This window comes from Schistocerca americana, chromosome 2 (assembly GCF_021461395.2).
Source record: "Schistocerca americana isolate TAMUIC-IGC-003095 chromosome 2, iqSchAmer2.1, whole genome shotgun sequence".
Lineage (NCBI taxonomy): Eukaryota > Metazoa > Arthropoda > Insecta > Orthoptera > Acrididae > Schistocerca > Schistocerca americana.
In genome coordinates this window covers 317,137,632-317,163,877 of record NC_060120.1, presented here as the reverse complement: position 1 = coordinate 317,163,877, position 26,246 = coordinate 317,137,632, and the positions used below count along the sequence as shown (strand labels likewise).

Genomic DNA, 26,246 nt, shown 5'->3' with positions numbered 1-26,246 from the left:
GTGTTATGGATGTCAGCTTCCTATCTTTTTCCTGATTTCTTTCATAATGTGCTTCATCGGAATAAAAATGTTGTAGCAGAAGGAAAGGATGTACAGGCAGATGCGAAAGACTAAGAAAATTCTCTACAAACCCAGCTAGTACAAAAGGTACAACGTGTAGGATGTTATTAGGAAATAACTATGGACAAACAGCCAACTCTAATAATAATAAAAAACAATGAGCTGCTGATAATCAATACATGAAAGATGAGATCTCAAATCTCCAAGCAAATAGATCTGGATGAAACAAGCTGCAGAAGGTAAAAAAAGTAAATAAGGAGGTAGGGAGTGAATAAATATACTACTGATCATAAAAATTGCATCCCCACAAAGAACAGCAAATAATAAAACTTGAATTATTATGTGTATGGAACATAGTAACAAGAACAGATGATTAAATTTGTAGGAGATTTATGAGTGAACAGAAGGTGAAATTTAGTACATGGTGCTCAAATGCAGTCAAGCATCAAGTCAAACTAAGTTTGGATGACAGATACGAGCAGGTCATCACATGGCAGTTGAACTCTGTGCCAGAGCTCATCATAGTGGCTGGGAAGGGGTGGTATGTCAGAATTTTGGCAACCCATGACCAGATATTTTCAATGGGCAACAGTTCTGGAGAATGTGCTGCCTGGGCAACAGTCAAACATGCCTCGTATTGAAGTAGGTCACAACATGTCTTGTTGCAAGATAATGTCATGGAGATTTTGAAGAGAGGGCACAGCCACTTGCCTTACATATCAGAAATTGTAACAGCTGCTGCCAAACTTACAAGCTACATTAAACAGAGGTGATTGTGTTGTGTACCCTGTGGAACCCCATACCATCACACCAAGTGCTGGGGCCCATATGATGATGAAGATTACAATCAGGCAACATTCAACTTCTTCGGAGCCTCTTCACATGGGTTCCATCGTGATGCTGAATGCAGAACTGGGACTCATCTGAGAAGATGATGCGGTCTCACTCTTGTGCTCAGTGTTGTCATTAGGTACAAAACTCTTTATGTCCACTCCTGCTCCATTGCTGTGAGTGGTTGGGCTCATGTGACATGATTCTCACACTCTGGCAGCTTGTCATTCAGTAGATGTAATGCCTCAGAGTCACCATCAATATCAGCCCCTGGCAATGACATTAAACTCCTTCCCCCTGAAATCAGTATATAGAATGGAAAATGGCATGACCTGTGCATGTTTCAACAGGGGAGAGGGGGGAGGGGATGGAGTGGCAGAACTCTCCACCAGCAGATCCAGAATCATAGGCTTGGGGGCTGGCCCCCACACGGGGCCCGCCCGAGGTCTGCAAGAGCAGCAGAGGTAGCAGTGTGCCGAAGGCAGCAGGTTGTGTCAGTACAACTGCTGTGAGGAAAGGCTGGGTGGTGAAAGTGTTTCCATCTCCATAGACTCCAAAAATTATGATCCCCTCACCAACCTTATGACAAGTGGAGCCACGTGGCGAGGATGAGAGGGACAGTGGTGGTGACCCTGGTCTCTGTCTTCTCTATCAGTGACAGAGGCAGAGGCAGGGTTGGGGATATTGATTGCAACTGTGATTGTGAGTGGAGCTGTGACAGGTCAGGTAGACATGCCTGGCTGCATCATCAAACAACTGACAGCCTCTGTGGCGTAAAATGAGCACTTTGGTCCTTCTCAGACACTAGCAAAATGTGTGCACCTAGATGCAAGTGCCCTGCGTGTAGACAGGTCCCCGTGTAGACAGGCCTGCACACCAGCTGGGCACATTGGGATGCAGGAGGTCTAACAGGGTCAGATCCTGGTGTCTGTGCTCGATTTTGGCCGAACTGATCCGTTGATGGCAGGTGGGCAGGGTCTGATGTTGTGAAGAAGCCGTAAAAGGTATAATTGGTAGATGACATCAGCAATATCTTCCGTGTGCCCAGACCACCTGCCCAGCCTTCGTGTTGGAGGCAGCATGAAAGGGGGCAGCAGTCAGGTGTTCAGTGCCATTGTGGCAACAGAAGACTTGGAACTGTGCCAGTGAAAACTGGGGTTAGTTGACCAACACCAAGCCTCAATGGCAAAAATGCTCTTGAGGGCAGGAATGGTAGTAGGATTAGAAGTGGACTGTATCTAAAGGACATATGGGAAGTTTCCACTACTAGCAAGCACAAAGCTTCTTGAAATGGTATGGCAAAATCAACTTAGATCTTCTCCCATGGGTGGTCAGAGCAGGGACGTTGCAAGAAATGTAGCACAGAGGCCGCCTGATTGTGAGAGCAGGCATGACTAGAGTGGTATGTGCATTCAATGTCAGCACTGATGCTGGGCAAATGCCTCCACGTGCGACATCTCCCAGTGCAAACATGAAGGAGCTGGAGGATGGGGGACAGAGTACGAACAAAATGACAACCCAGCATTCAGCTATCTGTGGCCAATGTTAAGACACACTTCATGGCATTGAGCCTATAATACAGTGAAAAATCATTGCAAAAAGCCAGATGGTCTGGTGGGAAACATGTTGTGGTCATCCTTTCTAAACTGCAGACAAAACTATCTTCAGAATTGGGTCACAGGAAGATGCTTGCACTACCTCATGCATGATTAGCAGGAATTTATCCATGGTGTGTTAGAGATGTTGATCCAGAGCAAAACAAACTGTCTCCTTGCGGCTGAATTCCATGTCAGGGCCAAGAGGAAGGCAGGACAAGACATCTGTGTCGACATGTTGGGCAAAAGTGGATTTCATAGTGGTACCCACTTAAAAACAATGCCCAGCAATGTGATACTGTGCCATGTTTTCCAGGAGCTGGCCAATGCCTGAACGATGTCAGTAGGTGGAACACTTAGCCATACAAATACACACGAAATACCTTGACCCTGTAAATAGTTGCCAAAGTCACCTCCTAAGTTTGTGAATAGTTGAGCGTTTTGGAGGCAAAGGTGCTTGAGCATTCAAAACCATCTGAGACCTTGTGAGACAAAACCACTGCACTGCTGTACTGAGACACATCTGTCACTAGCCTTGGCACATATGGCATGAAATGGCATCACTTTTAAGACCATCCTTAAAGCACTCTTGACTGGCAGCTGGCCACACTAATTTTACACCCTTCTTGCACAGATGATTTAGGAAGGGGGCAGGTGATTTGCGCCACTTGATGAATAAACTTGGCAGAGTACATGATTTTTTTTCCAGCAACAACTGCAATTGGGGGGCCTGGCAGGCTTATGATCACATCGACATGGTCATGCGTGGGCGTGGTACTCTTGTCGCTAAGAATATGCCCCAAATATTTGATCCAGAGGACAAAGAAACTCCACTTTTCCAACCGATAGTGTAAGCCATTTCCTTGGAGGCATTTAGAAAGGGCCTAAAGATTCCTGTGATGTCCCACATGTAACCCAGTAACAATGATATCATCCAAATAACTAACACAGTGCAGAATACCTTAGGCCAACTGGTGTAAATACTTTTTGAGAATGGCAGGTGCTCTCACAACCCCAAACGGGAAGTGATTGTACCTATTTAAGCCAAATGGCATATGTAAGAACATCAACCGACATGATATATCATTGATAGGCAGTTGGAGATACACTATGTGATCAAAAATATCCGGACATCCCCAAAAACATATGTTTTTCATATTAGGTGCATTGTGCTGCCACCTACTGCCAGGTATTCCATATCAACAGCCTCAGTAGTCATTAGACATCCTGAGAGACCAGAACAGGGTGCTCCGCGGAACTCATGGACTTCGAACATGGTCAGGTGATTGGGTGTCACTTGTGTCATACGTCTGTACACGAGATTTCCACACTCCTAATCATCCCTGGGTCCACTGTTTCCGATGTGATAGTGAAGAGGAAACGTGAAAGGACATGTACAGCACAAAAGTGTACAGGCTGACCTTGTCTGTTGACTGTCAGAGACTGCAAACAGTTGAAGAGGGTCGTAATGTGTAATAGGCAGACATCTGTCCAGACCATCACACAGGAATTCCAAACTGCATCAGGATCCACTGCAAGTACTATGACAGTTAGGTGGGTGATGAGAAAACTTTGATTTCATGGTTGAACAGCTGCTCATAAGCCACACATCACGCTGGTAAACGCCAAACGACACCTCACTTGGTGTAAGGAGCATAAACATTGGATGATTGAACAGTGGAAAAACATTGTGTGGAGTGACGAATCATGGTACACAATGGGCCAGTCTGATGGCAGGGGGGTGGGTATGGCGAAGGCCCGATGGACGTCATCTGCCACTGTGTGTGTGTAGTGCCAACAGTATAAGTTGGAGGCGGTGATGTTATAGTGTGGTCATGTTTTCCATGGAGGGGTCTTGTACCCCTTGTTGTTTTGCATGGCACTATCACAGAACATGCCTACTTTGATGTTTCAAACACCTTCTTGCTTCCCACTGTTGAAGAGCAATTCGGGGATGGCGATTGCGTCTTTCAAAACAATTGAGCACCTGTTCATAATGCATGGCCTGTGGTGGAGTCGTTACACGACAATAACACCCCTGTAATGGACTGGCCTGCACAGAGTCCTGACCTGAATCCTATAGAACACTTTTGGGATGTTCTGGAATGCCGACTTCGTGGCAGGCCTCACCGACCGACATCGATCCTCTCCTCAGTGCAGCACTCCGTGAAGAATGGGCTGCCATTCCCCAAGAAACCTTCCAGCACCTGACTGAATGTATGCCTGCAAGAGTGGGAGCTGTTTTCAAGGCTAAGGGTGGGCCAACACCATACTGCAATTCCAGTCATGACCTGTAAGTCATTTTCAGCCAGGTGTCCAGAGACCTTTGATCACATAGCGTATGCATCATTTAAACCTGTCTTTGAAAAAACTGCCCCCCAGCCCGTTTAGTTAACAATTCCTGTGAGCAAGGCAACGGATGGAGATCAATGCTGGACAGGAAATTAATAGCAAGCTTAAAAACTCCACACGTGTAAGGATCTGTTATATTTTTTAAGGACCACCGTAGGTGTCACCCATTGACTGGAGGAAACAATGGTAATAATGCAGTGGTCCTGAAGCCTTGCGAGTTCCTCTTGAAATGGAAGCAGTTGAGGTCTACAAAATTTTGGCGCAATTGAAGGCTTCACAGAGATGTAGCGGTAAAATTATGTGCACACCTGAGTACTGGATCAAAAATCTCTTTGTATGAAACAAACACAGCATCAAGTTCAGAAAAAGCTACTGTTTTGGGCACACTGATTGCCACAGGCATCACAATCCACTCCACAGGCATCACAATCCACTGCATAGTGCAGGCAGCCACTTCTGGCTGTGAAGCCTGTCACAGTGCCAATGACGGAGGGTGTTTCTGAACTGCTCAGTTAACATTACAAAAGGGATGCTCACTCAAGAATGTTACTCACACAGTAAACTGGAATAACTGAATATTTTTCTAAATGAAATTATGGTAATTATCTCATGATACCATTTCTAAATTTTCCAAACTTGGACCTTTGCAGAGCATTGGTAGGCCCAACTGTCCTCCTTTATTACAATACTTCATCTCAAACAAACATTCTGTGTACTGTTCACTGACACAGTGAAATTTCACATCAATATGCTTGCTTCATTTGACTGTGCTGATTTGATCATTTCGATAGCACTTTGAAGCAATCTCAAAAGATTTATTAATTGTAAGCAATTCACCAAGACTAGGATTGGACTTGACCAAAGCTTTTGTTGTGACGTCCCTGTCAGGGGCAAAGTGCACAATCACATCCCAAATCGGAGATTCCAAATCCAAAAGTTTGTAGCTCTGGCATGTGAAAGAGCATTTGCGTGCACAACCCCGCAAGTTGGCAGCCCATGCTGTATAAGACTGCCCCCATTGTTTATGGTACTGACTGTGCTGTAGGCTAGCTGCAACAGGGGTCATCTGCTGTAAACTGCTGTGACAAAGACTACTGTTGCTTCCGAAGTTCCAGAAACTTGGCATCCATAACATGGGCACGAGTGCTAATGTGTCACTGATGGCACAATATGGTAATAGCTTGCCTGCTGCATTTTTACTTTTGTCTGTTCACTTTATTACAAATATTATAAGACACGCTGATTAAACTACCTAAGTTATTTGGATTGCCATCTTTGCACAACAGCAAACCAGTGACACAGACAGCACATACTGTTCCAGATAACTCTCATTTTCTTATTACGCTACCTGGTAACCCTTGGAGACCATATTGTAAACATTATGTTTTACCAACTCTGTAACGCTTTAAACACCCACCCTTAAAATATAATATTTTCTTTCAATAACTATCACATTTTTAGTTACTCACACAGTAAACTGAAATAACTGAAGTTGTGGCAACTGTTTCATGATGCCATTTCTAAATTGTTCAAACCTAGGCCTTTGCAGAGCATTGGTAAGTATGTCTGCCAACTGTCCTTCTGTACTACAATACTTTATCTCAAACAAACATTCTCTGTACTGTTCACTAACATAGTGGAATTTCACATGAATATGTTTGCTTCGTCTAACTATGCTGATTTGACAATTGCAATAGCACTTTGTCTACAAGAAGAATGGTCTTCATTTCTCTTCTGGATAGCTCATGCAGAAGGGACTTGATGTGTTTCATTCTGCTGCTGGCATGTACAGGGTATATCAAAAAGAATCATCTGATTTGGCATGTCTATATTTCTGAAACTAACAAACACATGCAATGAATTTTGTTTTCTTGATGAATGGAAACTCCTAAAGTTTTTTTTCATACCTTTTCATAGGTATTCAATATGCCCCCCCTTGAGACACACGGCATATGTGAATGCAGTATTCATATCGTTCCCATACTGTAGCGAGCGCATCTTGAGATACAATTTCCGCAGCTGCTATTATGCGACGTCTCAGTTCATTCATTGTTGTTGGTAATGGAGGGACATAAACAGAATCTTTTATAAACCCCCAAAAGACAAATACAATCAGGTCCTGTGACCTTGGAGGCCAGTAATGTAAGGCTGAATCATTTGATCCAGTGCAACCGATCCATGGTTCAGGAATCTTTTGATTTAAAAATTCCTGTACATCCACACGCCAGTGTGGGGGGTGTCCCATCCTGTTGGTAAACGAAGTTCGAATTGGTCTCCAACTGTGGGAAAAGAAAACTATGGCAGATGCGTTCGATGTCTGTATCAGACACTCATGGACGGCCCAATGATTTGCCTTTACACAAACAAGCTGTTTCTTGGAATTGTTCATGCCATCATCTAATGCTCTGTGCTGTAGGAGAATTCACACCATACCTTGTATGAAAGTCATGCTGAACAGTTATTACTGTGACCCGCACTGCACAGAACATAGAACACAAAACGCTCTCTGTTGTCCCGACACCATTCTTACTAGAACTGAAGTGGGCGCACACTGCTGCTACCTAGCAGGAACCACGTAAAACTCAAGAGTTTGCTCCTTCCAATAGTACATTGTTCATATCTCAAATAACATAATAGTTATGATTTTTTCAAATCGGATGATTCATTTTGATACACCCTGTATTCTGTTTCAGTTGATGAAGTTACAAAAAAAAAAAAAAAAAAATTAGAAGACTCTGTGGCTTCACAATAAGAAAATTTAATGTTTTCATTCTCTTCATTTTCTTCACTTGACTCCCTGTCTGAAATTAATTGAGTGTTCAGTCCTTCAGTTAGTCATATTGGATTTTTTATAGTTTCTTCATATGTTGTTCATGATGTAGAAATACTGCATCCTCTGTCTTCATTAATTGTATCCCTATTTATGTACATGGATTTTCAACCACAGACATTTCAAAATTCTTCTTTTGTTTGTTTAGCATGCTTTCAATTTTCTCAAAGCCTTGTTCTGTAATGATTCCATCATCAACATGTACATTTCTGCAGTTGCATATTTAAATATGCACTGATTTGATTTCAACTGAATTAGTCCTTCTGCTTTTAAAAAATCCGAAATGTCAGAATTTTATTTCATCTGACTGGAGCTTGTTTAAGTCCACACAGAGTTTTCTTCAAAGCACAATTTTTTCCCTTATCTTTGTACCCTTCAGGCATATTCAAGAGTCTCTTCATCCATTTTTTCTGCAGAAAAAGGTTGTTTTTACATCAAACACTCTCATATAGATATTTTTGTCTGCTGCCACAGAAAACAACAGTCTTAGTGAACTTGTATCTACCACTGGGCTAAATAATTCCTTGAGATCTATATCTTTTTCTTGCTGATCTTGCTGACAACATCGGACAACCAGTCTGGCTTTACATTGACTACCATCTCTGACTTTAAAAATCAATTTTACTTGTCGAAATCTCTTTCCCTATTGTCTCCTCTGGATTCGCCAACTTCCATGTGCCATTCTGTTCAAGTGATGTTGTTTCTTCTTCTATTGCTTTTATCCAGTCTTCTTTATTTGGTCCATTAATACAGTCTTCATATGAAAGTAATGCTGTTACATTATCTTCTAATGACACCATTAATAAATATAGACTTTGATCAGAAATCGGTAAGCTAAGGTAGAATATTCAAAATTCCTAGGTGTATGCATTGATGAGGGGTTGAACTGGGAAAAAACACACTGAAGATCTGCTGAAACGTTTGAGTTCAGCTACTTATGCTATTAGGGTCATTGCAAATTTTGGCGATATACGTCTCAGTAAATTAGCTTACCACACTTATTTTCTTTCTCTGCTTTCATATGGCATCATATTCTGGGGTAACTCATCAGTGAGTAAAAGAGTGTTCGTGCACAAAAGCGTGTAATCAGAACAATTGCTGGAGCTCCTTTGCCTTCGAATATGTCTGCTTGTGTCTGTATATGTGTGGATGGATATGTGTGTGTGTGCGAGTGTATACCCGTCCTTTCTTCCCCCTAAGGTGAGTCTTTCTGCTCCCGGGATTGGAATGACTCCTTACCCTCTCCCTTAAAACCCACATCCTTTCGTCTTTCCCTCTCCTTCCCTCTAACCTGACGAAGCAACTGTTGGTTGCAAAAGCTTGAATTTTGTGTGTATGTTTGTGTTTGTTTGTGTGTCTATCGACCTGCCAGCGCTTTCTTTTGGTAAGTCACATCATCTTTATTCACTAATGAAATTTGTTATTAACACTCCAAATGAATTCAAAAGTAATAGCAGTGTACATGGCTACAACACTAGGAGAAAGGATGATCTTCACTACTCAAGGTTAAATCTAACTTTGGCTTAGAAGGGGGCAAATTATGCTGCCACAAAAGTCTTTGGTCCCTTACCTTATAGCATCAAAAGTCTGACAGATAGCCATATAGCATTTAAAAGGAAATTAAAAGAATTTCTAAATGGCAACTCCTTCTACTCATTAGATGAATTATTGGATACAGTAAATGGGTAATTTCCCCAACCCCCACAAAAAAAATTATATTAAAAAATATAAAAAATTAAAAATATTAAGTGTGATGTAATATCTTGTATAGACACCTTTTATTGACCTGACACGTTCCACATCATTACGAAGTGTCGTATTCATGATCTATGGAACAAGTACTAATCTAATATAATCTTTCAAAGGTTTCTTCTAATGTGTTCTATTCCTTAAACTGCAGTTTCCTCTTTCTTCATTGCATCATCCTTCTGCTTGATTTTCTTCTTCATTTTCTTGATGCTGAATTTCACTTACTTGAGTGTTGTGTCATTTGATATTTCACCAATAACAATATTTTTTGTACAGTTTTTTTGAGACACACTGTTCGAATTCAACGTCTCATAAGACAATATTTCTTCTGTCTGCATCAAATAGTCTGTAGCCATTTGGAGCACAATCAACAAAGGTAAATTGATTAAATATATAGCTGTGAGTAAACCTTCTCCCCATGATTCTTTCTTCAGTTTACTATTGAAGATCATAGTTGTTACTTTATTAATCATTGTTAGATTTAGTCCCTCTCCTTTCCCACTGAGTTGAAGACTATGAGAAATACTATCATCTACAATAATTACTTTTTCTTTGCATAGTCATTAGTTTAAGAATTAGCGTGTTCACCACCATTATCATTTTCTATTTCTGAAACTTTCAGTTTGAACTGATTTTCACTTTCTACCACATACTTTCTTATGAATTTTGCAGTTTCTGATTTAAATCTTAACAAATAGGTTCCACAAAAAGGAATGAAATCAACTGATACTGTCATGTAGCATCTGTATCTATTTAATTATTTAATGTTGGAGGATCTCTCTCTCTCTCTCTCTCTCTCTCTCTCTCTTTCTCTCTCTCTCTCTCTCTCCCCACAGATATTGGTATGTATCATTTCAAGTAGTCTTGCTATTTCTCTCACTATATTTCTCTCACTACAGAAACTGGTTTTTTGTTAGCTTAGCTCTCACACAATTTTTCTGCTGAAGATAAACTACTAGGAACTCCATTACACAAGTTCATCTATTGCCGTTCATGTTTTTCCTCTGTCAATAGTGATTGCATTTCTAGTTTTATTTAAATTCCTACAATCAATTTCTTGTTTATGGTCCTTTAAAAATTTGAGTATTTTATCTTCATAGATTTGAACAGAATATTTACTAAAAGCAACAATGCATTCTACTTAACTGACAGCACTCAGTCATCAGATTTCTACTCATTTTAGAAACACACATAACATCCTTGAGAATAGTTTTCACCCTGTTGCTACTATTCTCGTTTATCCACCTTGTCTGACAGTTTGCACAACATTATCATGGTCTTTCACATTTGTTAACTTCAGCTCTGGATCTACGATATTTCCGAACTGGGGCAAAAGTTTAAAATGGCCATTTTTGGGCCTGGTTAACTTGACCACTTCATCACACATATGTCCTGTAAATGCACTATCTACAATGATGGCTATTTCTTCTCTCACATTAGCTTTTTCTGACATATTCCCTTTGTGTATTCATGTGGAGTAAGTGTCTTCTTTGAGCTTTTCTTCATTGATGTCTTCTTTTTTCTTCTCTTCAGCAATGACTTCTTTCTTGTTTTCTTGAATATCATCTTCTTTCTTGTTTCTCCAATGGCTACATCTTGTGTGATGTCTTCAGCATTGAAAATGCTATTTCTGTGTTGTCTTTGTTCTTAAAATAACATTCTTCTCATTTAATGTTTGTACTTTTGCAGTGGGGTCATGGCTTGAAAGGCTTCAGTTTTTTGAATTTCATTTTTAAAGTAGTACTCTTCTTCTGTGTGGTTATTTTCCTTGAGAATAGGACAGCATTGTTTCTTCTAAGGCTTCTTGCAGTCTCTTGCAAAATGTCCATGTCCACCGCAATTGTTACAAATTAGAGCCTTTCTTTTATTTTTGTTCAAACAAACATCAAAGGCAATACTCTCTTCTTGATTATTACTTTTCAATTGTTCATTGAGCCTTGCAAATAGATTGTCACCCACTGGGTGACAAACCCCATGCTGAAGGACAGTGTTTGAATTCATCTGGCAAAATAAACAGTACCTGAGTATGGTACCTGATATCATTTCTGACTGTAGTCAATTCATTCAATTGCTATGTTCTGCAGTGCATATATGTTATTCATCGTGTCTCTAATTTTATCATATTTGAAACACCAAAATTCTTGAAGCAACTGCAGAGTTCTTTGAGAAATGTCTCTTTTGTAAATTTCTTTAACTTTATTGCATGTAGCCTTGGAAGTTTCACAGCCCAACCCATGTGACGTTACCTTTTTCTCAACTGTCCTATTACAATGTTTCACCTTGCTGTCCCATTGCTGACATTTCTTCTTTTTTCTTCTGTTTCACATTTTTCAAGCAATTACACCCAATATACAATATCATACAGATCATGCGTAGTAAAACACACACACACACACACACACACACACACACACACACACACACAACACATACACACTCATGCAAATGAAACTGCAGTCTCATGATACAGTGTGGTTTTGGTTTCAATTGCCTGCGACTGCAGTTGTGTGTGCATTTGCATGTGTGTGTGTGTGTGTGTGTGTGTGTGTCTAGTCTATTGTTGACAAAGGCCTTAATGGCCAAAAGCTTTATTTGTGACTGTCTTTTCGTTGTGCCTATCTGCACTCAGCACCTCCGCTATGTGGTGAGTAGCAATGTTTGCTTTTTAAAGGCCTTTCAAAATCTTTGGAACATTATTCATGTAAGTCAGAAACAAGATCTGACCCATTACTGATCTCTGTGGCTTTTCATATGTTATGTTCCCTAATTCAGAGCTTCATTTCATGCCTGTGAAACAATTTGTTAACGAGATATTCTGCTTTCTGTTGAGAAGGTAAGACTCCATCCATGCACAAGGGATGCTGTTAATGCAATACCACTTTAGTTTGCTATGTGGAATTTTCTTATCCATAAAATCAAAGGCTTTGGCGATCACAAAGTTCGTGTTTAGCTCTGTTAGAACTTCACTTGCTTTCTCAGTGGAGAATCTTTCATAAAAGACAAACTGAGGGGTAGTTAACAAATTCTGGTTGGTTAAACAAGTCATTCTTGTGTCATGGCCACTGTCTCAAACACTTCTGAAAGAAATTGAGTGATGCGTGATACAGGTCTCTAATTACAGGTGGTTTTCTTCAGAAGAACTTCTGTAAAGTTTGGAAGGTAGGAGACGAGATACTGGCAGAAGTAAAGCTGTGGGTACCGGGCGTGAGTCGTGCTTCGGTAGCTCAGTTGGTAGAGCACTTGCCCGCGAAAGGCAAAGGTCCCGAGTTCGAGTCTCGGTCGGGCACACAGTTTTAATCTGCCAGGAAGTTTCATATCAGCGCACACTCCGCTGCAGAGTGAAAATCTCATTCTGGAAACATCCCCCAGGCTGTGGCTAAGCCATGTCTCCGCTATATCCTTTCTTTCAGGAGTGCTAGTTCTCCAGGTTCGCAGAAGAACTTCTGTAAAGTTTGGAAGGTAGGAGACGAGATACTGGCAGAAGTAAAGCTGTGGGTACTGGGCGTGAGTCGTGCTTCGGTAGCTCAGTTGGTAGAGCACTTGCCCGCGAAAGGCAAAGGTCCCGAGTTCGAGTCTCGGTCGGGCACACAGTTTTAATCTGCCAGGAAGTTTCATATCAGCGCACACTCCGCTGCAGAGTGAAAATCTCATTCTGGATAATCATGCATATCTACTGATAAGTTACAACAATCCTGACTCTTCAACTACTTATATTTATTCCTTAATATCTATAGTAAATGTAAAACTTTCTTGGATTAAGCATAATTATTACAGTGTTGTTAAACATGTGTTCTTTGCAGTGGCACTTAAGTTGCTGCAGTCCTGTCAAAACTGAATCCTTCAGGCAATATTTTCAGACTGAAGATCATAACAGATTATAAAGAAGAGAGATGGAGTCACATGAAGGCGGTAACATGGAAGGGTGTTTTTCAAGCAACAAATTTCAATGTAATAATGTTGTAACATGTAATGTAGTAGTAGTAGTAGTTGCAGTGGTAGTACTACCACCACAATACCAAAACAACAACAATGATGACAAGAAGAAAGTAATTGAAGGATGAGGTTTCCACATTAGTCAATATTTCACAGGCATTATGGTTTGAGGGGGGCAGTGCACAAATGGTTTAATTCATACTTAACTGGAAGAATGCAGAAAGTTGAAATAATTGGTTCATGTAATGTTAAAGTAACAGCTGATTCCTCAAACTGGGGGGCTATCAAGTACGGGGTCCCACAGGGTTCGGTCTTAGGTCCTTTACTGTTCTTGATATACATTAATGACTTACCATTCCACATTGATGAAGATGCAAAGTTAGTTCTTTTTGCTGATCATACAAGTATAGTAATAACATCCAAAAACCAAGAACTAAGTGATGTAATTGTAAATGATGTTTTTCACAAAATTATTAAGTGGTTCTCAGCAAACGGACTCTCTTTAAATTTTGATAAAACACAGTATATACAGTTCCGCACAGTAAATGGCACAACTCCAGTAATAAATATAGACTTTGAACAGAAGTCTGTAGCTAAGCTAGAATTTTCAAAATTTTTAGGTGTGTCCATTGATGAGAGGTTAAACTGGAAGCAACACATTGATGGTCTGCTGAAACGTCTGAGTTCAGCTACGTATGCTATTAGGGTTATTGCAAATTTTGGTGATAAGAATCTCAGTAAATTAGCTTACTAGGCCTACTTTCATTCACTGCTTTCGTATGGCATCATATTCTGGGGTAATTCATCGTTGAGTAGAAAAGTATTCATTGCTCAAAAACGTGTAATCAGAATAATTGCTGGAGCCCACCCACGGTCATCCTGCAGACATCTATTTAAGGATCTAGGGATCCTCACAGTATATATATTCACTTATGAAATTTGCTGTTAATAATCCAACCCAGTTCAAAAGTAATAGCAGTGTGCATAGCTATAACACCAGGAGAAAGGATGATCTTCACTATGCAGGGTTAAATCTGACTTTGGCACAGAAAGGGGTAAGTTATGCTGCCACAAAAGTCTTTGGTCACCTACCAAACAGCATCAAAAGCCTGACAGATAGCCAACCAACATTTAAAAATAAATTAAAAGAATTTCTAGATGACAACTCTTTCTACTCATTGGCTGAATTTTTAGATATAAATTAAGGGAGGGGGAAAAAAACCAACATAATCATTAGTGTCATGCAATATTTTGTGTAATGTAATATCTTGTACAGACATCTTTTATTAACCTGACACATTCCACATCATTACGAAGTGTTGTATTCATGATCTATGGAACAAGTATTAATCTAATCTAACAACTTACCATAATGGTACACAAGTGTTCTCAGATCAGGATGGGGTCTGTAGTCTGGTTGGACTAACCAACCATCGAATTCATCCTGCACCTGTTGTAGACACGCTGGCAGTGCTGCTAGACATGCTAACTCTAGAGCCACTATTCGCAGTCTCCTGCAACATATTAACAGTTACATTGTTACATATGCACAGTCAAACTAAACTGACCATTGTGGTCAATGATTTTAAAGTATCACCATTTCTGATACTGCTATTATCTGGGAACTCTTTTTGTCTCACTGTTTTTATCTGTAGGTTGTTTAATAATTTTCCAGATTATTTTTGTTTTATTCTAGAAGTTTTAATCTGTCAGGAAATTTCATGTCAGTGCACACCTCACTGTGAAGTGAAAATTCATTTTATGAGTGGGATAAATAATAATTTTCACTGTAAACAGGCATCCATTCTTACATCATGTGGATACTTGTTTTTATGTATTTCTTATCAATGTAGTTGGTGCAAATGTCAAGGAAACTGGATTAGATTAACAATAGCTATGAGGGCCATTCAGAAAGTAGAGAATGTTTTGTTTTGACATGAGACCGTATCCCCCACCACCACTGCCAACTGACCACTGCCCTAGATACCCATCGGCTTCAGTTTGGCAGCAGCTCAATTGAATATAACTGATTAATGCTTAGCTCTGTGACTTTAAAACGTATGATAATGTCATTAACTTTTACAGTGCACATTAAGTCCAACCTATCAAAATTTGCAGACAGGTAACTGAGGTTTACAGTAATGTTATGAATGAAGCATCAGTTTAGAAGTGGTGTGTCACTTTTATTAGTGGACAGAAGAATGTTTATGACAAAGATCACTCAGGCTGGCCCTCAGTGGTGACCAGAAGACTCCACCCAATGACTGAAACAAAATCCAAGATGATAGATGTTCACAATTAGTGAACTGCAAAGGCCTCCTGTCAGATGCTTTAATGGCTTTGCCACACCATTAAAACAATTGGCACAGAATGCTAACGAGTGGAGTCATTCTCCTCCATAATAATGCAAGTCTGCATGCAGCTGGAGTGACACAGGACTTGATTCAGCGATATCAGTGGGAAGTGTTTCAACATCTGCCATACAGTCCAGACTTAGTTCCAAGTGATTATCACTTCTTCTCCAAACCGAGAGATTGTTTTGAGTGGAAAATGCTGTGGAAGTGATGATGAACTTAAAAAAGCCATTAATCATTAGCAATTAATCATTTGGCAGCTACTGAGTATGCGGAAGGCATTGGAAATTTGGTAAAATGGTACAACAAGTGCCTCAATTGGAATGGTGACTTGACTATGTAGAAAAGTAGCTTGGGTATCAAACTGTATGTAAAGTACAGTTTTGTTTATTTATAGCACACAAAAAATTTCTCTCTTTGCTTATAAGTCTTATGAATAGCAATTTTTTATTTCCATTTTAGCCTGTATAATCACAAAACTGATCTCCAGCTTTATATTCTCCTTGTTGTCAAACCATGTGCCCGGGTATCAAAGATTCTCTACTTTAGAAAATCTCTAATCTCCAACTTGACCTGGGGCACTATGTGTTGCTTCTCTGGAAGGAACCATTATATTTATCTGTTCAGCACTGAGTTTCATGCCAAATTTGCTTGCATTGTAAGGTAGGTCCTCCATTACCTCTACCATCTCAGCTTCAGACATTATAATATCTTCTGCATGTGCTACAATATGGATTCACTCACTCAAATTGGTGCTTTCTCAAGCACTACATTGAACAGTATTGGTAGAACAGTATCAGCTTGATGAAAATCTTTGTGTCAAAGGCCTATTTAAATTTCTTATTAAAGATAACTGGATGGAAACAGCAGAATATGCATTAACAAGAGACAATTGCAAGGTTAGGAAATGATCTTCAAGGCTGATAAACTCTGTGACATAAGTAAATAAGTGTGCAATTTATATATAACTCAGGTAACAGTCAAGTGTTTATATAGTCTGAAGAATTAGTTTCTAATAACTGCTTCTCTTTCTTACATATACCTTAACTAGTTGTGCATCCCTGAAGATACTTTTCAATGAAGGAATCTCCCTAAGATTGTGAATGACTGTGTGATAAGTTAAATCTGTGTGCCTGGTGGTGGTTCAAACAACACACCTTTTGCAGGCTGTACACTTACAAACAGAGCCACCTGAGTACAATTTGTGGATCAATGCACAGCTTCAACCTATCACTTGGCCCCACACCATATTTTACAAATTTGTTTAACTTTCTAATGTAAAGTTATGCCCATTAAAGTCTGAGAATTTATTCAGACTTGCACCTTTAACAACAATCTGCCTTAACAATATACAGAAGATAATTTAAACAACACACACATAATCTAAATCAATAAGGCTTGACTTAAATTTAGATTCCAGATCTTACAAGAATGAAACTAATGTTACTGCTTGAACATTTCCCTTTTTTCTTTGAAGCTGTATTTTTATATCAGAATCTGTTTGTCACTTTAAATGTAGATCATACCTCTGTAGATGCCCATCAGTGTCATTAACATTCCAAGCTAGAGAATTATAAACATCTTCTATCTGTTCCTGCAAATAAACCTGAAAAACCAGTACATCATTTCAGTTATGAGAGTTCTAAGTTCAGTACAGATTGGAGCTATTACTTAACACAACTTATGAACTTTTAAGGATAAAGTTCAAAGAAATAAGCATTTTATTGTTTTATGTATGCTTGTTGTTGACTTTTTACACAGACATTTAAGAAAATAGATGGGTATATTGATTTCTATGTTTTATCATTTACAATTGAAGTTCTAAGAAACATGTAATAAGTATGTAAAAAATACATTCTGCAAATAAATTTAATTCAAAACACTTCAAAACTGCTACTAAGAAAAACAACATGTAACTAAAATATTTGTTGTTAGTTATGGTATGCTGCTTCTTTCAGACTTAGGGAAAAAAGCAGCAACATCACCAACATGTTTCAGTAGAAACAACACTGCTATTACATTTTAAACTATGTACCTGTCGTTAAATTTCTGTACCTGTCAGCCCATTTTAGTTGTCCCAGTTTTAACAGCTGGTAATTAAAAAATAGTTATCTGTGTTGAATGTTAACAATTTGATTACATCATTATAACAAGTCAACAATCTAAATCAGGTCTAATGAAATAAGTGAGCCTACTGTTAGTCATCTATAATCAAGAACAACTTCTGAAAATTTCAGTCTTCATAGAGGTTAAACATCAATTATATTTCCATATGGTGACAAAGAAGTCATCATTATCATCCTGTCTCTTTGTCTTTCTCCCTTTTTTATTTTGTTTATCTTTCTGGGTGTCCTCTCTTTCATTCACTTGACAGGCGCATACAATCATATTTAAGTCTTGATTCCTCCTATAATAGTTCCTCCTACATTAATTCCTTGATTCTCTCTTTCCTGAACCTGTCCATAATTGTCACTTCAATACTATTTTTCAAGAATTTCATCTCACTAGCTTGTATTTCGCTTGTCTCTCTTCCTATCATTACCCAGGTGCATGAAGCATGTCAGGATTGGTGCATACCACATTCAATACATAACCCTTTTGCTCTTTTGAGAGACATCTTTGCTCCCTATCAGACTTCTAATGCTATTCTGGAATGAGCTCCACTCATTTGTATCTCTGTCATTTCTTCCATTCTCCTGTATTAATCTTCCCAGATATTTTTACTCTCCACCTTCCTCAGTCATTCCCCACCAGTTGTTATTCCACTTATGACTCTCTCCTTCTTCCTGGTTGTGATCATCATTTCACACTTAACTTACGCTAAATTTCATTTCATGTTGTTGTTGTGGTCTTCAGTACAGAGACTGGTTTGATGCAGCTCTCCATGCTACTCCATCCTGTGCAAGATCTCCCAGTACCTACTGCAACCTACATTCTTCTGAATCTGCTTAGTGTATTCATCTCATGGTCTCCCTCTAAGATTTTTACCCTCCGTGCTGCCCTCCAATACTAAATTGGTGATCCCTTGATGCCTCAGAACATGTCCTACCAACCGATCCCTTCTTCTAGTCAAGTTGTGCCACAAATTTCTCTTCTCCCCCAACTCTATTCAATACCTCCTCATTAGTTATGTGATCTACCCATATAATCTTCAGCATTCTTCTGTAGCACAACATTTCGAAAGCTTCTATTCTCTTCTTGTCCAAACTATTTATTGTCCATGTTTCACTTCCATACATGGCTACAATCCATACAAATACTTTTAGAAACGACTTCCTGACACTTAACTCTATACCCAATGTTAACAAATTTCTCTTCTTCAAGAACGCTTTCCTTGCCATAGCCAGGCTACATTTTATATCTTCTCTACTTCGACCATCATCAGTTATTTTGCTCCCCAAATAGCAAAACTCAGTAACTACTTTAAGCGTATCATTTCCTAATCTAATTCCCTCAGCATCAACCGATTTAATTCGACTACATTCCATTATCCTTGTTTTGATTTTGTTGATGTTCATCTTATATCCTCCTTTCAAGACACTGTCCATTCCGTTTAACTGCTCTTGCAGGTCCTCTGCTGTCTCTGACAGAATTACAATGTCACTGGCGAACCTTGAAGTTTTTATTTCTTCTCCATGGAATTTAATTCCTACTCCTAATTTTTCTTTTGTTTCCTTTACTGCTTGCTCACTATACAGATTGAATAACATCGGGGATAGACTACAATCCTGTCTCACTCCCTTCACAACCACTGCTTCCCTTTCATGCCCCTTGAATCACATAACTGCCATCTGGTTTCGGTACAAATTGTAAATAGTCTTTCACTCCCTGTTTTGACCCATGCCACATTCAAAATTTGAAAGAGAGTATTCCAGTCAACATTGTCAAAAGCTTTCTGTAAGTCTACAAATGCTAGAAACTTAGGTCTGCCTTTCCTTAATCTATTTTCTAAGATAAATCGTAGGGTCAGTATTGCCTCACGTGTTCCAACATTTCTACAGAATCCAAACTGATCTTCCCCAAGGTCTGCTTCTATCTGTTTTTCCATTCGTCTGTAAAGAATTCATGTTAGTATTTTGCGACCGCGACTTATTAAACTGACAGTACTGTAATTTTCACATCTGTCAACATGTGCTTTCTTTGGGATTGGAATTATTATATTCTTCTTGAAGTCTGAGGGTATTTTGTCTGTCTCATACATCTTGCTCACCAGACAGTAGAGTTTTGTCAGGGCTGGCTCTCCCAAGACTGTCAGTAGTTCTAATGGTATGTTGTCTACTCCCGGGGCCTTATTTTGACTAAGATCTTTCAGTGCTCTGTCAAACTCTTTACCCAGTATCATATCTCCCATTTCATCTTCATCTACATTCTCTTCCATTTCCATTATATAGTCCTCAAGTACATCTCCCTTATATAGACCCTCTATATGCTCCTTCCACCTTCCTGCTTTCCCTTCTTTGCTTAGCACTGGGTTTCCATCTGAGCTCTTGATATTCATACAAGTGGTTCTGTTTTCTCCAAAGGTAGCTTTAATTTTCCTGTGGGCATTATCTATCTCACCCCTAGTGAGATATGCCTCCACATCCTTGCATTTGTCCTCTAGCCAGCCCTGCTTAGCCATTTCGCACTTCCTGTTGATCTCATTTTTGAGATGTTTGTATCCCTTTTTGCCTGCTTCATTTACTACATTTTCATATTTTTTCCTTTCATCAGTTAGATTGAATATATCTTCTGTCACCCAAGGATTTCTACTAGCCTTTGTCTTTTTACCTAATTGATCCTCTGCTGTCTTCACTATTTCATTCCTCAAAGCTACCCATTCTTCTTCTACTGTATTTCTTTCCCCCATTCCTGTCAATCGTTCCCTAATGCTCTCCCAGAAACTCTCTACAACCTCTGGATCTTTAAGTTTATCCAGGTCCCATCTCCTTAAATTTCCACCTTTTTGCAGTTTCTTTAGTTTTAATCTACAGTTCATAACCATTAGATTGTGATCAGAGTCCACATCTGCCCCTGGAAATGTCTTACAATTTAAAACCTGGTTCCAAAATTGTGTAATCTATCAGAAACCTTCCAGTATCTCTAGGCCTCTTCCATGCACACAACCTTCTTTAATGAGTCTTGAACCAAGTGTTAGCTATGATTAAGTTATGCTCTGAGCAAAATTCTACCAGGTGGCTCCCTCTTTCACTTCCCCCCATTCCATATTCACCTACTACGTTTCCTTCTCTTCCTTTTCCTACTACCGAATTCCAGTCAGCCATGACTATTAAGTTTTCATCTCCCTTCACAATCTGAGTAATTTCCTTTAACTCATCATACATTTCATCCATCTCTTCGGCATCTGCGGAGCTAGTTGGCATAGAAACTTGTACTACTGTGGTAGGTGTGGGCTTCGTGTCTATCTTAGCCACAATAATGTGTTCACTATGCTGTTTGTAGTAGCTTAACCGCATACTTATTTTTTTTATTCATTATTAAACCTACTCTTGCATTACCCCTATTTGATTTTCTATTTATAACTCTGTATTCACCTGACCAGAAGTCTTGTTCCTCCTGCCACAAACTTCACTAATTCCCACTATATCTAACTTTAACCTATCCATTTCCCTTTTTAAATTTTCTAACCTACCTGCCCGATTAAGGGCTCTGACAATCCATGCTCTGATCTGTAGAATGCCAGTTTTCTTTCTCCTGATAACGACGTCCTCCTGAGTAGTCCCCGCCCGGAGATCCAAATGGGGGACTATTCTACCTCCAGAATATTTTAACCAAGAGGCACCATCACCATTTAACCATACAGTAAAGCTGCATGCCCTTGGGAAAAATTACGGCTGTATTTCTTCTTGTTTTCAGCCGTTTGCAGTACCAGCACAGCAAGGCCGTTTTGATTAGTGTTACAAGTCCAGATCAGTCAATCATCCAGACTGTTACCCTGCAATTACTGAAAAGGCTGCTGCCCCTCTTCAGGAACCACTCATTTGTCTGGCCTCTCAACAGATACCCCTCCATTGCGGTATGGCTATCTGTGTTGCTGAGGCATGCCAGCTTCCCCACCAACGGCAAGGTCCATGGTTCATGGGGTTTCATTCCATATCCTTGTGGTATTCACTGGAATCTGTTCAACTGTTCCTGGGCTTACTCCTGCATGTTTCCCAAAATCGTCAAATTGTCTGCAAACAACATTGCTTTCATCTTTTCTTAACCAATTACGCCAGTGGAGAGTGATGGTGAAACCGCATTTTCCTGCCTCAAGTCATTCTTCTGTTCTCCCAATTTAATCTCTCTCCTCCCGTTTTCAAACAGCTCACATTCCCTTTGTCTATTTCTCTTCTCCTCTGTACTTTGCTTTTCTACTACTCTGCTCTACACGGGCTTCTTCATATGTTATCATGTGTTCTTCTATCACCCAATCTATCAAATCCATTCTATACTCCTAGGGGTGTCCCTGTAGCTGTTTACAGAAAAAATTAGATGTACTGTGGACATTCCTACTCTGAGCCCATGTTGTCATTCTCTTATCATTCATTTTTTTACTCAAATTTGTGTTTCCAAAACTGAATTCGTGTTTCCAACACTTTCTCAAAGATCTTTGCACATTGGGTCATCAGTGTGATTCTTTGATAGTTTTTGCACTCTTTCCTATTACCTTTTGAGAAGAGTGAGACAATTATCCCTTCTTCCAGTCTTTATAGGTCCTCACAATTTTCCACACAATTTTCATAACCTCATTGAGCCACTGTATCCTCACTGCTCCTGCTGTTCTCACCATCTCTGCACTAGCCCATCCAAACCTGATGCCTTTCCTCCTCTCCTCTTCCTCAGTGTATCTTCAACTTCTCTCCCCCTCCTCTTCTTCTTCTTCTTCCTTCAGGCCTTCATTTGGGTTCAAGAATCTTCAAAATACTCCCTCCACATGATCTTGTTTTCCTTTTTATTTTTTACATCTTGGCCATTTTTATTTGCCATCCCACCTCTTATTTTTAACCAAAATTATGGGAAAGGAAGAGATGAAGCATAGTACATCTCCCTATACACTAATATCCCTCATGTCCATGGCATTGCTCCTGCACTACCTCTCTCTCATCATCCTGCAGACTCCAACCACCTCATTCCTTTATACATGACCAATTATATCCTTGCCCAAAATTAATTCTCCTTCAAGGGGTAGATATGCAGACAAATCCACTTGCATAGCCCTTTCATATGCCAACCTGTTTATGGGCCAGCTACAGCAAACCTTCCTTGCCAATCAAGATCTTATTCAGGTTCATTGACGATAACCTTCACAATGTTGACTCTGTCCTCATCCATCAACATTTTAGGACCTTCACTCTTGTCTGTTTCACATCATCCTCTTCGGCTCAGCATGTCATCTTCCTGGGTATTGAGCTGAGTCTCACCAATGACTCTATAAAAACCTCCATCCACTTAGAGCTCATCGACCTGCAACAGTACATCCATTTTGACAGCTACTATCCTTTCCACACCAAAAGGCTCTCCTATACAGCCTAGCCACATGTAGACGGTAGCTGTGCATTGATAAGAAATCCCTTGCCCAGTACGCTGAAGATCTTATTAAGGTCTTCATGAATAGGCTGTAAGCCACAAACATATCTTCTGAGCCATAGCTACAAATGACCCTAATTTTCCAACCTCTCTTGTGAATAAGTTGCAAAGTAGCATCCCTATAATTATCCATTGTCAGCCTGGAATGGACACCCATCACCTTTTTTATTGTACCCTGGGAGGAAAACATTCTTCCTAAAATCTTTCCTAACTCTCCCAAAGAGGGTACTCTGCTGACATCCCAATATACGAACTATTCAAGCCCTTTCTTATGCTGTACCTACTCCCAACCCCTTGCTACATAGGTGAAAACCCTGTCAAAGACCCAAGTGCAAAGCCTGTCCTATGCACCCACTCAGTACATGCCTCTGAGCGCAACATGCTGCTTCACAGCCAGCTCTATCTGGATCCTCCCTGTCTTTTTCAATACCAGCTTCTCTGAATTGCATACATGGGAATTGTGCTTACAACACATCCTGCAATCCTCCTGGCCTCAATGTCCTCTGCCCTCACACATCTTCACCCTTGTTTCATGTCTTCCGTTCCCTCTTCTCCTCGCATTTCCCTCTACCACTATCCACCTAGGCATTAATCTACCCTCAAAGTATTCTCTGATTAAGTTCACTCTATTATCCCCCCTCCCTTCACCCACTCCACCATTTCACATTCATCATCTACCGCACATTAACTTCTCCTGTCTGTGTCAGTTCCACATTCCTATCCTGTTCCCTTGTTGTCTTTCCCCCTAGGTGTCATCTTCTCTACTCTCCTTTTTATCTCATCAATCCCACATCCATCAGGCTGCAGTGCTGGGATAATTTGGTCGTGTGTGTGTGTGTGTGTGTGTGTGTGTGTGTGTGTGTTTGGTGGCTGCAAGGAGAGACATTGCCTGAAAGGTGAGAGGTCATTTTAATCTTGTTTACATCCCTGTCAATCACTCAACTGTACTGTGAGTATTTATCTTTACCCTTGACCTATGTGTTTTTTATATACTGACAAATAGAAGTCCAATAGTAAGTATTATAATTCACTTATCTTTCCTCTTTCCTACTTGCAAATCAAAAAACCAACCATCTTATGACTGAAATGGCTTTTGCAGTAACATCAGATTCTGATGTCCTTTCTTGTATTTTTCAGAGAATTAGTCTGTTTACACAGTTTGTCCTCTAATGCACATACCACAATTCTCATGCTTCCTGTGTGACAAATATACTAAGCTGCCTTTGTCAAATACCACAAAAGTTCTTAGCTGGAAAATAATAACTTTTCTCTGCAGATAACTGAGCCATTTTTCCCTTCCCACCCTATGATAAATCACAGCCTATAAATGCATACTTTTAGCACATGGCAATGATCAGCTGTTAAAGATTACATTAATATACCATTTACATTGGCGGAGAAACATAGAAGCGCCTAAATACTAATACTAGTACAAAAGGATTTTTAAATTTTCAAAAAATGATTCAATCATGTTTTTAAATTAATGTCCAATACAGCCACGTACTGTTGTCCCAGGTTTTAGTAAATGGTTAGATCTATTTTTTTAACATTCATTATGGACAGCTAATATTAATATTATTAACCTTGAGTAAGCCATGGGCTTCATCAGATCCCTGTAGCAGGTGGAACATCTTGGTGAAGTGTGTGGTAGCAACAACCCATGGCACATACTCTGTCTCATTGCTCAAATATCGTGTGAGCTCCAAGGCTGTTTCATACCTGAGTTGCCCTGCAGCTGCAAGACTGAAGGCATCATCCAACAAATGTGCTCTGTCAGCAGTATCCAGTGACTGTGAAAGTACATTTAAAACATTTTATTACACTTAGAAACTATAGTCCATATATATCTAAAAGTAATAAAAGATGTGTCCCTTTGCAAAGTAGTTGCACACTCCTTTATAGAAAAGCGTAAGTCATCCACTTGCTCCCTCTCCACTCCTTTCTCTAGCCATTGTTGCTCTGTTGTTGTTTAACTTCCACTGTGTATGTTTCTAACACTCAGTGCACACTTAAATAAACACTTTTTCTTTCAAAGAAATTCATTATCTTAATATTGTTTGACAATTTGCATATAACTCCATCACTTTTATCTGGAGGTCTAACATCTAGTGATTTTTAAGATTTTTAGTTGTGTTGTGAGTGCATTAGATTTACAATGTCATTGAAGGTTAAATGTAGCAAAAGAATTTAAATTAGTTGTTTAATTTTTAAACAAAAGCCCCATCCATCACAACGTCCATAAGAATTAAAGTTTGTTTCCTATAAATTTCTATTTTGAGTATTACAGACCTGTAATTACAAAGAAGTGGAAGGCAAGTGAAATAGAAAATATCAAATACTGTTGTTTAGCATTCCTTAGGCAAAATATTCCTGTTATGAACTGTGAAATTTAACAAATATCAAACAACCTGCTTTTGGTGGTCCTAGTCAACTAAAATTGTGGGGAGTGTTCATTTGGGTGTGTCCGTGTGCGAATGTGAGTATTTTACTGCAAAAAGAGCAAAAGCTCGAAAGCTAGTGTGAATAATGTTTTCTGTTACGTGTTTCTATGCTCCAAACACCAATCTGCTAAAGTTGAGTGGCTACCTTCCCCCTATTGTATGTAAAATTGTGGTTGTTATTATGTAAGCAATCTAAGAGAGAATTTTTTTCTTGTTTTATTTGGAAGGTAGAGGTGTCAGAAATGCAAAGTAAGAAAGACATACAGTATATCTGACTCTGGCTATAAATATTAAGCTACCAGTAGAAAATAATGGCAGCTATTTGTTTATGTAACACAAATGAGAACTTTTTTTCAAAGTAGCAGCTGTCTTTGCAGTTTACTTGGTTAAATTTAACTGGCATAAGCAAGTACAGCATTACGTAGTAGAGTGACAATTTGTTGTTGATACAGTGTGCAGATTAAGTTTCTATGATTTTATTTCCTTTGCTAATGTATACCTTAACTTGTTTCACATCTGTGAGGTACTGTTT

The 26,246-nt window shown here is 39.4% G+C and overlaps 1 protein-coding gene across 1 annotated transcript in view; it reads right to left on the bottom strand.

Moving 5' to 3' along the window:
* LOC124593987 (glutamyl aminopeptidase-like) overlaps positions 1-26,246 on the bottom strand; it is a 476,419-nt gene that overhangs the window by 14,559 nt on the left and 435,614 nt on the right. Inside the window, exons 12-14 of the mRNA XM_047132339.1 lie at positions 24,857-25,063; positions 17,231-17,310; positions 14,719-14,864 (exon numbers count right to left, since the gene is read on the bottom strand). Coding sequence (XP_046988295.1) covers positions 14,719-14,864; positions 17,231-17,310; positions 24,857-25,063 — 433 coding nt within the window. The remainder of the gene's footprint in view (positions 1-14,718; positions 14,865-17,230; positions 17,311-24,856; positions 25,064-26,246) is intronic.